This window comes from Triturus cristatus, chromosome 5_2 (assembly GCF_964204655.1).
Source record: "Triturus cristatus chromosome 5_2, aTriCri1.1, whole genome shotgun sequence".
Taxonomy (NCBI): Eukaryota; Metazoa; Chordata; class Amphibia; order Caudata; family Salamandridae; genus Triturus; species Triturus cristatus.
Genome location: NC_140588.1, coordinates 922833858 through 922846501, shown reverse-complemented (window position 1 = coordinate 922846501; position 12644 = coordinate 922833858). Strand labels below are relative to the sequence as shown.

At 42.6% G+C, this 12644-nt stretch overlaps 1 protein-coding gene across 5 annotated transcripts in view; it reads right to left on the bottom strand.

The window, feature by feature from the left end:
* Positions 1 to 12644, bottom strand: part of GRIA3 (glutamate ionotropic receptor AMPA type subunit 3) — a 1128422-nt gene that overhangs the window by 488150 nt on the left and 627628 nt on the right. For all 5 annotated transcript variants that reach the window (XR_014962259.1, XR_014962260.1, XM_085608118.1 and 2 more), the window contains exon 5: positions 10622 to 10675. Coding sequence is in view for 3 of the 5 variants with exons in the window: in XM_085608118.1 (XP_085464244.1) it covers positions 10622 to 10675 (54 nt within the window). In the remaining 2 variants the exon portion in view is untranslated. The remainder of the gene's footprint in view (positions 1 to 10621; positions 10676 to 12644) is intronic.

The window sequence follows — 12644 nt, the reverse complement described above, 5'->3', positions numbered from 1 at the left end:
ATCAGAACTGTAGAAGACTGATTCCCTGTGCTCCTTTCGGATATGTTAGCTGAGGTCCTGCTAGCTCACAGTGCGTCATGTGTACCGCTTACTGCAGTCAGAGTGACAAATGGACTGTGCAACCTCAGAACATGACAACCCTGACTCCCCAAGGAAATTGTGGTAACAGATCTAGAACCCTTTTGCTTAGTTACCTATGCAAACCCAAAGAGGTACACAAGAAATACACAGGAAAGCATTTCAATATTAATTGAAGGATTGTGATTCATGAGTAAAATACTTGTGCTGGAATAAGCAATAGAAGGAAACAGAATAATGTGAGTAGCCTTATGAGGATGGTGAAAAAGATGAACAGTGCAACCATTTTGCTTATTACAGAGAATATATACTTGCATACAAGTACTGTAATATATTGTACTGCTACCTAGTGCAGCCTAACCTATCATGATTACATGTTAGGATCAGGGTGCCCCCCGCACACAGTGTACGATTGGTGGCCTTAAGATTTCAGGTCACTGCGCTTGCCCCCATTTTTTCCAGGATCGCCTGTCTCTCCCTTCTCAGTTCCACCGTAGGAGAAATACCGATGTCCCCCCCGATGTTTATTCCAACCTCCCCACTTGTGATCCCACTTCCTAGGGCAACCTCGACTCTTGTAGACCGTTTTCTCCGCCACCATAGCTAGATCCATATCAGTGGCCCAAACGCGCAGCGGCGGCATGGTGGCTACCCCCCACTTCTGGGCAATATTCCTTTTAGCAATGGCCCAAACCACCGCCGACCACTCCTGCTCCACCTGGGTGAGGTCTGTATCTTCCCACACATTAAGGAGGCAGAGCTGAGGAGAGGGGGCGATGGGCTTACCTATGGACCTCGCCATCTGTCGGGTGACTTCTATCCAGTAGTGCTAAATAAGGGGGCAAGCCCATAGAATATGCAGAAATTTACCCGTCTGGTGACAGTGTCATAGGCAGAGCGCGTCTGGACGTCTTCCCAATTTACACAACAGTGTAGCATCAAAATACACACGGTGCAGAACTTTGAGCTGAACTAGGCGGAGTCGCATTGGTATTGCCACCTCCCGAGGGGAAGCTAGCGCGTCAATCCAGTCCTCGTCAGCCATTTCTCCCAAATCCGTCTCCCACCTGGCCCGTAATTTCCGCATTGGGTCAGTACGATTATTAATTAACTTCTTATACGTCAAGGAGATAGCCCTGCGGTCCATTGGATCCAGCAACAGCCTGTCCTCCAAAGGAGAGGAGTCTGGAAGGGGTGCACCGGTGGGAAGGGCGCCGTCGATAGCATGGCTAATTTGAAGATATCGATAATGCTCTGAGGGTGCGAGCTGGTATTTAAGCTGAAGCTCCGCGAATGACGCCTTCTTGCCTTTAATCCAAACATCCCCCACAGTAGAGATACCAATAAGGTCCCATTTATCGAAACCTGCGCAGGTGCTCAGCCGCCCCAGACAATCAGGCTCCCAGAGTGGCCTTAGTCAGCTGCCCATACCAACCCATGCGTCTCTGGAGCATGTGCCAGGTTTCCACCGTCCGGGCCGTAGGGCCAGTCAAGCCCAGTTTTTTGGGGCTTGAGTACAATGCCCTGTTATAACCTCCCTTCCCCAAAAGCCAGCGGTCAGTACGGAAGCTAGGATCATCATGAGACCCGAACACCCACTGGTTGACTGCGATCAATTGTGCTGCCTGGTAATAAAGGCGTAAGTCCGGCAATCCTATCCCACCGTCGTACCAGCCCATAGTCAGTTTTTGCATTGCGATACGCGGCGGCCCAGTATCCCATAACAAACCTCGCAGTGCTGCCTCAATCTTCAAAAAATAGGATTCTGGAATCGGGATGGGCGTATTCTGTAGGGCATAGAGAAAACGGGGGAGGGCTAGCATCTTAAAAAGGGCTGCCCGGCCTAGGAGTGTGAGGGGCAATGTCTTCCAATGGACCACATCTGCCCTGAACCGCTGCAATGGGCCCACTAGGTTTCGCTCGTGAAATAGGGATGGGTCCGATGTTATGAAGATGCCGAGGTATTGGAAACCCTGTGATGCCACCGGAATGTTATACCCCCTCGGGCTATGCGGCGGGTCACCCCAGAGGGGGTACATCTGGGATTTAGACTAGTTGATCTGGTACCCAAAAATATGAAAAATATGAAGTACCCGACGGACCGAGCGCGCTGGGGAAGCCAGGTACAACAGAATATCGTCTGCATATAATGAAATACGGTCTTCGTGATCTGCTGTCCATTTAAGGCCCCTGATTTCAGGGTCACTCCGGATCCAGACCGCGAGTGGCTCAAGTGCCAAGGCAAAAAGAAGTGGCGACAGTGGACAGCCCTGTCTCGTGCCACGGCATAGGGAGAAGGAGTTCGAACGGTGGTTGTTAACTGATTCATGGGCCGTGGGCAAGTTATATAGCAGTCGGATCCACGCTATCAGCCGGGGACCCAATCCCACACGGGCCAGGACAGCGAAGAGATACTCCCACGCCACTGTATCAAACGCCATTTTGGCATCAAGCGCGAGCAAAAGTGCTTCTTCTAGGAGTGTTGCAGCACGGCCCAGTGCCCCGTGAACACGGCGCAAATTACGTGCAGAATTACGGCCTGGCATGAATCCCGACTGGTCCGGGTGGATCAGTGCAGTGAGATATGGAAGCAGACGATTGGCCAGCAATTTGGCCAGAATTTTGGCCTCGACTGTGATCAGGGAAATGGGTCGGTACGATCCACACTCATCCTCTGGTTTACCGGGTTTGCGGATGACCACTATGGTGGCGGTGCGGATATCGGCTGGGAGGACGCCAGTCTCATAACACTCATTGTACAAATTCAGCAAGTGGGGCGCATGTTTCAGAGCCATAGATTTCATGAGTTCTATCGGGATTCCATTGGGGCCCATGGCCTTGCCGGACCGGATATCTCGAATGGCTTTTTGAGTCTCCTCAATTGAAATATCCACCTCCAGAGCCTCCTTATCTTGCTGGGAAACACAGCGCATTTCAATAGTGGCAAGGAGGTCTGCCACCCATCGTGCCTGCGAGTTCTGCGGCGGAGTATATATTTGCTCATAATACTTTGCAAACGTTTCAGCAATGTTTTGAGGGTCAGTGATCAGCACACCATCCGGCCCTTTGATAGCGCCCACCCACCGTGCAGCCAATTCCTTACGTTCCAGCCATGCCAACAATTTACCGGTGCGTTCACCCAGCTCGTATATTCTGTGCCGGGTAGCAAGGGTGCGTCGGTTGGTATCTTCATAGAGCAGTTGCCTATAATCCTGTTTCTTTTTTTTTTTTTTTTTAATATTTTTATTGGCATTTTTGGCATATAACCACACACAAAATAAAACATCCCAATAGACAGGTCAATATCGAGCACCATCCCCACCTCGTCCGCCCTCCACCCCCACCCCTCTCTCAGCACACCAAAAGTCCGTTTCGGGCCTATGCCGCGGCTGACATCAGCGTCTTCAATACATGCAATTGTCTGTGCCCTAGGTATAATCCTGTTTCTTAACATTAAGTATGTGTTGGGTCTCGTGGGTAGGGGTATGCGAAACCCCGTGCTCGAGGTGTAGTATCTCCGCCTCCAACTCGCTAACTCGTCACCTATGTTCAGTCTTGTGTCGCACAATCACGGACAACGCCCGCCCCTTGATAACTGCTCCGTAAGTGCCCCATAGCGTTATCGCCGACGCCACCGACCCCGTGTTTTCTCCAAAGTAGTGATCAGTGTCTTGCCGCAAGGAATCTCTAATATGCGGGATCTTCAGCAACCAGGGCTGAATCATGATGGGGCCAGGTTGTCGTACCCTACTGGCTCCAAAGATAGACTTTATCGGGGAGTGGTCGGATATCCCCCTTGCTAAGCTCGTGGACTCAGTGAAGTGTTGAATATGTTGCGCCTGTGTGTCCAGGTAGTCAAGCCAACTTTACAATTTTTAATGTTTGTGTATTTTAAGTTGGGTTTGTATAGAAAGAATACATGAGGTATTTCTAACTCTAAATTATCTTTAACCTTTGTCTTTTTCATTATATGTTAATGGTTTCAAGTTTTAATAAAAATGTGTTTCAAATTGTAGTGTGGAGTGTCATTGATTTGAGTGTTGTAAAGTGGATTGTAGTACAGGACAGAGAAGGACAGTGCCATGGAGTGGAATATTGTAGAGTGTAAGAGGTTAGAGCTGAGAAGAGTGGAGTGACATAGCATACAGTAGAGAAAAGTGTTACACAGTAGAGTGGTGTGGTGTGTTGTATCATGGAGTGCAATATCGTAAAGTGGAGAGGCATGTTGTACATTGAAATGAAATTCAGTATTTGTAAAGTGCACAATCACCCGAGGGTGTGAAGGCGCTGTGGGCCATCGGAAAGATTACGCAAGCTATTGCCCAGAGTCACATGGTGCTGGACTAACCTGCAGCCGGCACCGGGGATCAAACCGTGAACCCTGTGGTCCGGAGTCAGGTGCCCTGGCTGCTGCGCCACACCTCTTCCCCAGTGTAGTGGCATGTCAAACAGTAGAGCTGAGTGTTGTACAGTGGAGTATCGCTGACTGGAGTGTCATAAAATGGAGTGTGCTAGAGTGATGTGTCATCGAGAAGTGTGTGGAAGAGTGGCATAGAGTGTAGCAGAGTGTATTGGCATAGAGTAGAGTTCAGTGGAGTGGAGTGTCATATAGTTCAGTATTGTCCAGTGTAGTGTTGTTCAGTAGAGTGGCAGAGAGTCTCATACAGTGTAGTGTTGTACAGTGGAGCATGATTATTTCTAAGAAACTAAGAAAACTGAGGAGGTATATGAAAGCAACAAAAATGGAAGGAAAAAGGCACAGAGGATGGCAGAAAAGGAGTGCTAAGGCACAAAAAAGTAGCAAAGAAAGGTTGAGAAAGCACAAAAAAGAATCAAACAAAGGCATAAAAAAGGTGAAAAAGATTGAATGAAGGAGAGTGGGAAAATCCCCAAAGGCAGCAAAAGTGAGAGAGTGAGAAAAGCAAAAAAGGGCAGCAGGGAATGAGTGGGAGGACTTACAGGGGCTGTTGGAAGGCAAAGCATGCTACAGGAAGGAAGTGCAATGTGGGAGAAGGGCGCAAAAGAGCAGCAAATAATGAAAACTTAGGAGGTAAGTCAAAGTAGCATGGATGGTAGAAAAAAGGCACATGTGTCAGCAAAGAAAGCACAAAATGATGACAATTATGGAAGAGAATGAGTGAGAAACCCCATAACAAAGTTGCAAAGTAAGGTTGAGAAAGCACACGAAAAGCATTAGAGAAGAGAACAAAAAGGCATCAATGAATGAATGAGAGAGAGAAAAACACCAAAAGGCGGCAAAGAAGGAATAAGAGAGAGTGGGATTAAAGCATATAAAGGTTGCAGAGAATGAATGAGAAAGACTAAGAAGGCATGAGAACAGCAGAGAAAGAGTGAGAAAGGACAGAAAAGCAGAAAATAAAACCACAAATTGCACCAAAGAATAAATGACTATAAAAGAGAAGAGCACAGATGGGGCAAAAAAAAAAATCAAAAGAGAAAGGCACAGAAAAACATCAAAGAAAGAATGAGGGAGGCACAGAAAGCATCAGAGAGGAGCGCAGAAAGAGCAATAGGTCGAGGATGAGAGAGAGGAGGATGAGGTGGGGAGTCTCGTGGCAATGCTCAAAATGGGGCTGAAAGGTCTGAGCCTGGTCGGAGGACAGGGAACAGGCGTGGGCACAGGCACAAGGCAGAGGCTAAGCAGTGGGTAGATTTACTATTCCCACTCCATCCATAGTGAAAGTGCGGAATGTGTTGGACATTAGAGGGGATACATTTACTATTATGAGCTAAGCAACAGTAGGGAAAGTGTTGGATTTTGGAAGGGTTAGGTTTCCTACTCTAATCTAAGCAGGAGGGGAAGTGTTGGACTTTGGAGGAGTGACACTTACTATTGACACTCAAACATAACCAAAATCAGGAAAGGGATAGATAAAGCATTCTAATTCTTAATCATTTAAAAAAAACATTTAAATACCTAGCAAAAGAAAAATATTGAAACAACTTAAAATAAAATATTTCTGCTTTATAAATATATACAATTAAATATTTGTATAATTACATTTTATTTTATATTTTATTATGTCATGAACCAATTTAACGGATATAAAACAAAGTAAATTAATTTTAAATAAATAAATTTCACTCCCTGCTACTCAAAAAACACCCAAACATATCTTAAAAATAAGATATAATTAAATCATAACATTAAATTAGTAATTAAACAAAGCAGAATTAAAACAATAGATAAACATAAAATTCATTTGAAAACGTTTATTAAATACTCTTATGATTTAATTAAAAAACAACAAAAAATGTATATAACTTAACAACTACATATTGTAAATATTTAGTTAGCAATATTGTTTTTAATTAAAATAACAATAGTATTTAACAAAAATGTAATCTAAATAATTTCCCACCCTAGTTCCCTACAAACCAAACAACCCACTACGAAATTATGATTTAGTCATTAAAATGAAGGCAATTCAAATTGTATAATAAAAATATCAAAATGGATTTACATTATTAAAATAGCAAATAGTCAAAAAAGTAATGTATGTAATTATTTCACAATAAAATATGTAACTAACAAACACTAATTCAAAATAAAAAACAATACTTTATCATTAAATTACTTTTGATCCTATTTCCATAAAAACCCAGCAACCTGCTATTAAATTATAAATGACTAATTAAATGTAAAAATAATAATTACACATTAAAACTTACAGACTAATCTAGAAATAAAACAACTACTATAATAATACAAATGCCGAAAATCCATATGATAACAAATGTACATTATAATTCTTAAAAACCAATATTTAATACAACTATAAAAAGTAAACACTATTATATACTATACTGTAAAAAAGACAGGTATTATATACATAAAAAGTATATTCTTACCTTCTATATTCTGTTCCTTGATATTCTTCACATGACGATATTTTTCACCCAATAGTCTTGCAACTAACTCAATAGTTTTAAATTGATGTTTGTGTCATTCACCACAATGAACACTAAGCAGTGAGGATAGAATATTCAACATTTCTATGAGCTGATTTATGGCACCACTAATTTTGTTCGGCAAAGCAAGATTTATTAGTCTATGCAATCATTGATTTGCTTTGACTGTTATGTATATTACAGAGAGTAATATTTTCTTGTTCTTGATTTCCAATTTTCTCAAGTGTTCTGCTAACCTATTTATTTTCTGCTTTGCTATGGGGCTGAGTTTTCATATTTGAATGAACCGAGCACATACAGCATCTTAATAATACTATCAATGAAAGCCTCAGAGAGAATACAGATTGTTAATATGAGGTTATGGCATTTTTTATTTCCACAAATTGCAACTAAGGCAAAAAAAGCCATCAGAATACAAAACAGTATTATGTATGATCACACATATTAAAGAGTCACTCAAACTATAATTTATAGCATATTTGGAAACACTCAGCAAATATAAATACAAAACCAATAAGACAAAAATTTAAAAAACATACTGTGACATCCCAACAAACCACACTTTTTTCCAGAAGTATCAATTATTTTAAAGTTGTCTTCCTTGTTTCAGAGCACAAAGTCACCTACTGAAGCAACAAAATGTTTATTTTTGTTTTTATATGGTAAATCTGAGCATACCACTGTAAGGTAAGTGTCTCCAACCAGTGATCATGAGTTTCCAGTAGCTCCCAGACACCATGAGCATAGCTCACAGCCTTGAGTTTATTTTTAAATAAGCATAGGGTCACATTTTCCTTTCAAAGTTAAGGGATGGCTGTATTTATTTTACATTATTATCATCAGGCTACAAATAACAGGGCCTGATAATGAGCAGTGCTCGGCCAGATTTATGACCCAGGCTGGGGCTGGTGCACAGAGGTGAAGAACTGAAGCACTGAGGTATTTAACTCTTAAACAAAAGTCCTTGTCAACTCAATATTGGAGGGTGAGAACAAAATGATGTTTCTAAATGCTTTTAAATGGGAGAAAATTATAATGAAAAGTTACCTGAATGATTATGTTAATTCTTCATTTTAATTGTCTCCCACTTCAAAGTGTTGTATGTACAAACAGCAAGCCTCTGTCACCCAGCGGGCACTGTGCCATATGATGAATGAAAAATACAGTATTTATTTCCAGTGGGAGAAATTTAAAGTTTAGAAAAATGTTCTATACTTTGAACGTTTTTGCTGAACATTTTCCTGCCCTTCAAACTTCTCCCATTTATATGGTGAAAGGTATGTTCTGTAACACAAGTACATATGATACAGGCTCTCAGTCACCCATACAGATATATCCCATTTATGCGCACACATGTACATGCATCCCAAAAACCACGCTCTCACTGACACATGGCATCCCTGTTATAGTGCCCCTAGTCAAAGTTTTTTTTTTCAAACCATTTTATCTGGCTGAGTGGACATTAGCCTTAAAGTCAATGAAGCTGGGCTTGGGGGTGTCTGGTAACAATGTGTGAGTTGTGTAGCCTTTAGCAGCTCACAACGATTTTCAATGATCAGAAGTAGCTCTAACTACGGAAAAGGTTGGAGACCCCTGCTGTAGGGGGAAAAAGACTGTTTGCAACTGCTAGCTACATACTCAATAGACTCAGTCCTCTTTCGTCCTGCTCCAAATGACCACCCTTGCAGGCATTTGATTATTCCTGAAACATTTGAAATAGTTAATTATAACAAGTGACCTGCTACAAGGAGACCTATATGCTACACATGCCGGTCTCTATCACTCATCACTCCTTCGTCATTTTCCCCCCTCTTCAGGGGTTTTCCAGGCTGATTACCTGCCTCACACTTGTACCTGTCACTCTGCCAAGTGCCGCACGCAATCGAGCCAACATGTGAGGTTCTTGGAAATGTGTGCAACAAGACTTCTTTTAAAATCCTGAGACAGTACAAGGGTCCTTAATATATCAGAGGTCTTCACACTATAGTATGGGCTTGGTTATCGTGACCTGTGCAGTATCTTTCAAGTATACAATTCTGTACTTAAGCATCACCAACCAAAGAGTACAGCTAGTGCTAAGGAAGGCAAGCTTTTTGTTTGGCTGAAGCCCTGCTCCAAGAACGCCAGACCAGTGCAGACTGCCTGCCATATTTGCCTTTCAAATGCTCGTACGTGAGCCTTAGAAAGGCAGCACCGTGGGACTGCCACGGAGCGTTCCAGCACAGCATGGAATGTGCAGTCCATGATGTGCTGGAACTGGGGGTGCATACAGACAGGCTGCACACCTTGTGCCCCCCTGATGCACCCCTGGGAAACAGATGCACCGGTGGGCCCTGTCGGGCCCCCTTAAATTCTCCACCTTCACACTTTTCATGGGAGGCTCACCGCCATGAAAACTGCAGTGGTGTGGAAACTCGTAATACGCATGGTGGTGCCGCAGGGCACCACCGGCATATTGCGGCCTCAGACCGCCAGCACCAGCGGGCTCATGGCAGTCCGACTGCCAAAGTTGTAATACGGGGTCAGACCATGGGTTTAGCAGTCCATCAGACCACCAAACTCATAATTAGGCCCTAAGTTGTGTAGAGGTCGGCAAGCCAACAAATTAACGGGGCGAGCCGAGCCTGAACCAAGCCAATGGTCAAGCTGGGCTCTAAGAGCCCATGCACAAGCAAAGCCCTGAAAAGAGTTGTCATCTAAATCGGCTAACAAACATAATGTGAAAATATGATGGTTTCTTTAAATGTAGAAAAAGGTATTTCTTTAACATGCAGAATCGTTTCACCTAAATATATCGGACTATTTTTGAACACTTCACTCACGTATTGGAAGGCGGCCTCTCTTATGTGATAACAAAGAAAAAGATGCTCAATAAAATAAAAGAACTGACTAAGATTGTACATTTTGGTCCAGCGGGGAAACCAGGATTGCTCCCAGGTTTTTCGGTTTGGTTTCACTTTATGCAAGGTACCCATTAGATGGGTACACTTTGCAGCCTTTTTAACACCAAAGGTTTATGCTTTGTTCCTCATCGTTGGAGTGTGATGGTAGAGAGTGGGTGGCAGGCAGAAGACCCATTCAAGCTCGGCTCGTTTTGGGCTTGAGGCTCCGAGAGGATCTCGAGCTGGGCCAGAGCCAGGACTCTGTCTCGCGCCTTAAGTGCTACACCCACCGCTAGAAATATGTCCACGCAAACATTATTTATAGAAATATATAGTCTAACTTTTCGATTTCCATTATCAGAAACGCAGAGGAAAATAATTGTTCCATTCACATTTCTCTTACCGTGTGAAGTCTTTTACACAAAACACTGTGCGGGTTTCTTTACAGTCACGATCACATACTGTTGAAAAAAACTATGCAAATGATTTTCTATTCATTAGAAAAGCATACAATCTTCTTAGATCAAATACCGACAGGGTAATAGCGCACAAATGACTCTTGCAAACTGTTTCCAGTATTTGCCGAGTAATTTCTCCAAATCCAAGAAACACATTGTTTGCTTCTTCGTGCATTTCTTCTCGGATGATTAAAGTTGACACAGCCTAGATGGAATACATTATCTTCCCCAACTCAGCCCTCGTGCCACTTAGAATAAAAAGCTTCTTACCAGGTTGGCGAGCATGAAGTGATAGCCCCTCGTATGTTTGCCAAGGATTACGACCTGCATTTAGGGAAAATGACATATTTCAGCAAACACTTCTCAGTACAAGACAAGTTCACATTAAGCAGAGAGGTGGGTGCGGGGAGGTCTGGCCTCAAACAATGACTGCCAGGTAAACTAAAGGAGAACCATGTTAATATGCGGAATACGTAAATACATGGCATTTTCAAAACGGATGCTTTTGTTTCCCACAAGACAAAGAAAGCCCCCATGTTAACTGACTGCTAATGTTCTCAAAGGCGCTTCCGTGTTTAACCTTTAATGCCTGTGGCAGTAAAAGTGACAAGGGAACAAATCTATAAGTAACTCGAACAGATGCGCAGAGAGAAAAAATATGTTTTATTTTTAACACATTATTAAGGTTAAGGATGATACAATTAGCGGTGGCTTCCTTATTTGTTATTTGGTGGCATAAATGTGGATTCCAAATGTTGCATTTTACCCAAATATCCTAACATTAATTCACATATTTCCTATATTCTAGGCAAGTGCAATTTTTTGTAGATGTAGCTTCTTTTATTTGATTGTTTTTCATATTCACACATCCTGAAATTACAGAAATTCACTTGGACAACAGATAATACTACCACCCCCTCTTTGACGTGGCACAGAATGTTGCAGGGTGGAATGCATTATGCATGCTGGTACTTTATGAATTATGGATGAGCAATTTCCATGGGTAATTTAAAATTAAGAGTATAAGGAAATCGCCTCTTGACGGTGTTGCTTAGTTCCTGTAGTGTAAGCCAAATATAGCACGTTTTTATAAATATAATGGCACAGCAAAAATTTCGAGCAATGCACACTGTGATCTCGGCTGCAGTGTGGCTACATAAAGTCACATGTTTTACAATGTACTTGAAATTCAACCCATAGAAAGTATGCATTCAGTTTTGTTCCCGGTAAAACAAGCATTGGCAAACCCAATAGGGCTGATGTTAGCTGTCAGTGTTTTGCTTTTGTCACTGCTTGTTTTGTCAAACCGTATTGTTGAGGAAACTGCTGCACCCTCTTCAATCACAAAAAAAAGAACAGTGGCCTAAGTGATATATTTTTTAGGTCTTTAAAAGCACACATTGCAGTTACAGACACGGATTCTAAAGGCAACTGTTTTGAGTTTTGCTGTGCTCCATGTGAAAGGGCATAATGGTGTCAGTCGGAGTAAAGGCAATGCAAACACAATGCAAAGGTTTCAGTAACATTTATAAAGCCATGCAAGGGGCGATTTGCGCTGCATTGCATGGATCTGTAAAGAAATGTACTGCAATTCAGCGGCTTGTGCTGGGTTAAGAGACATTGGTAGAGGTTCCATAGGAGAAGCAAGCCCCTCCATGGATCTGAAACAATTGCAGATTTTCAAAGGTTTGTAAGCCTGGGATTGTGTCAAGTTGGTATGCTTCCCAGATGATGGCAAAACGAGGAGAAAAATATTTTTTCTCCTCGTTATTATCCTCCTTTTTTGTTGTGTGAAAGAAGAAAATGCCTCTTTGGATTTTTCTGTGCGGGTGGTGCTTGTGCAAGTGTGCCTGTGTTGGCACTAGGCAATCTACAGTGCATATTTTGTAAATATGAAGCATTTCTGCTCTCTCCCTTTCATGCAACACAGTAAGTGTCCTTGCTGCGCTGCATTGAGTGAAATAATAGTAAATATGCCCCTAGGTGTGGTAGGTGAGGTTAGAATGGCTGCTCCAATTGGGTCTTGGCATACATGTGGCAATAGTTATGCATTATGTGAAGTTATATGACATGCTTAGAAGAGCATGCTCACCACCCATGACCCATACCATAAAGAGGGGGACGAAACAGGTAGTATCTGTGTCAGTGACTCTTTGTTGTGTATGACTCAGAGGTAGCCTGTACTGGAAAAAAAGTGTGGAACCACGAGTGGTACTCAACAGCCCTTAAACTTGTATTTGTAATGTACAAAGACCATGCTGGGATGCAGCTTTTACTGCTTAGGTCCGACTCA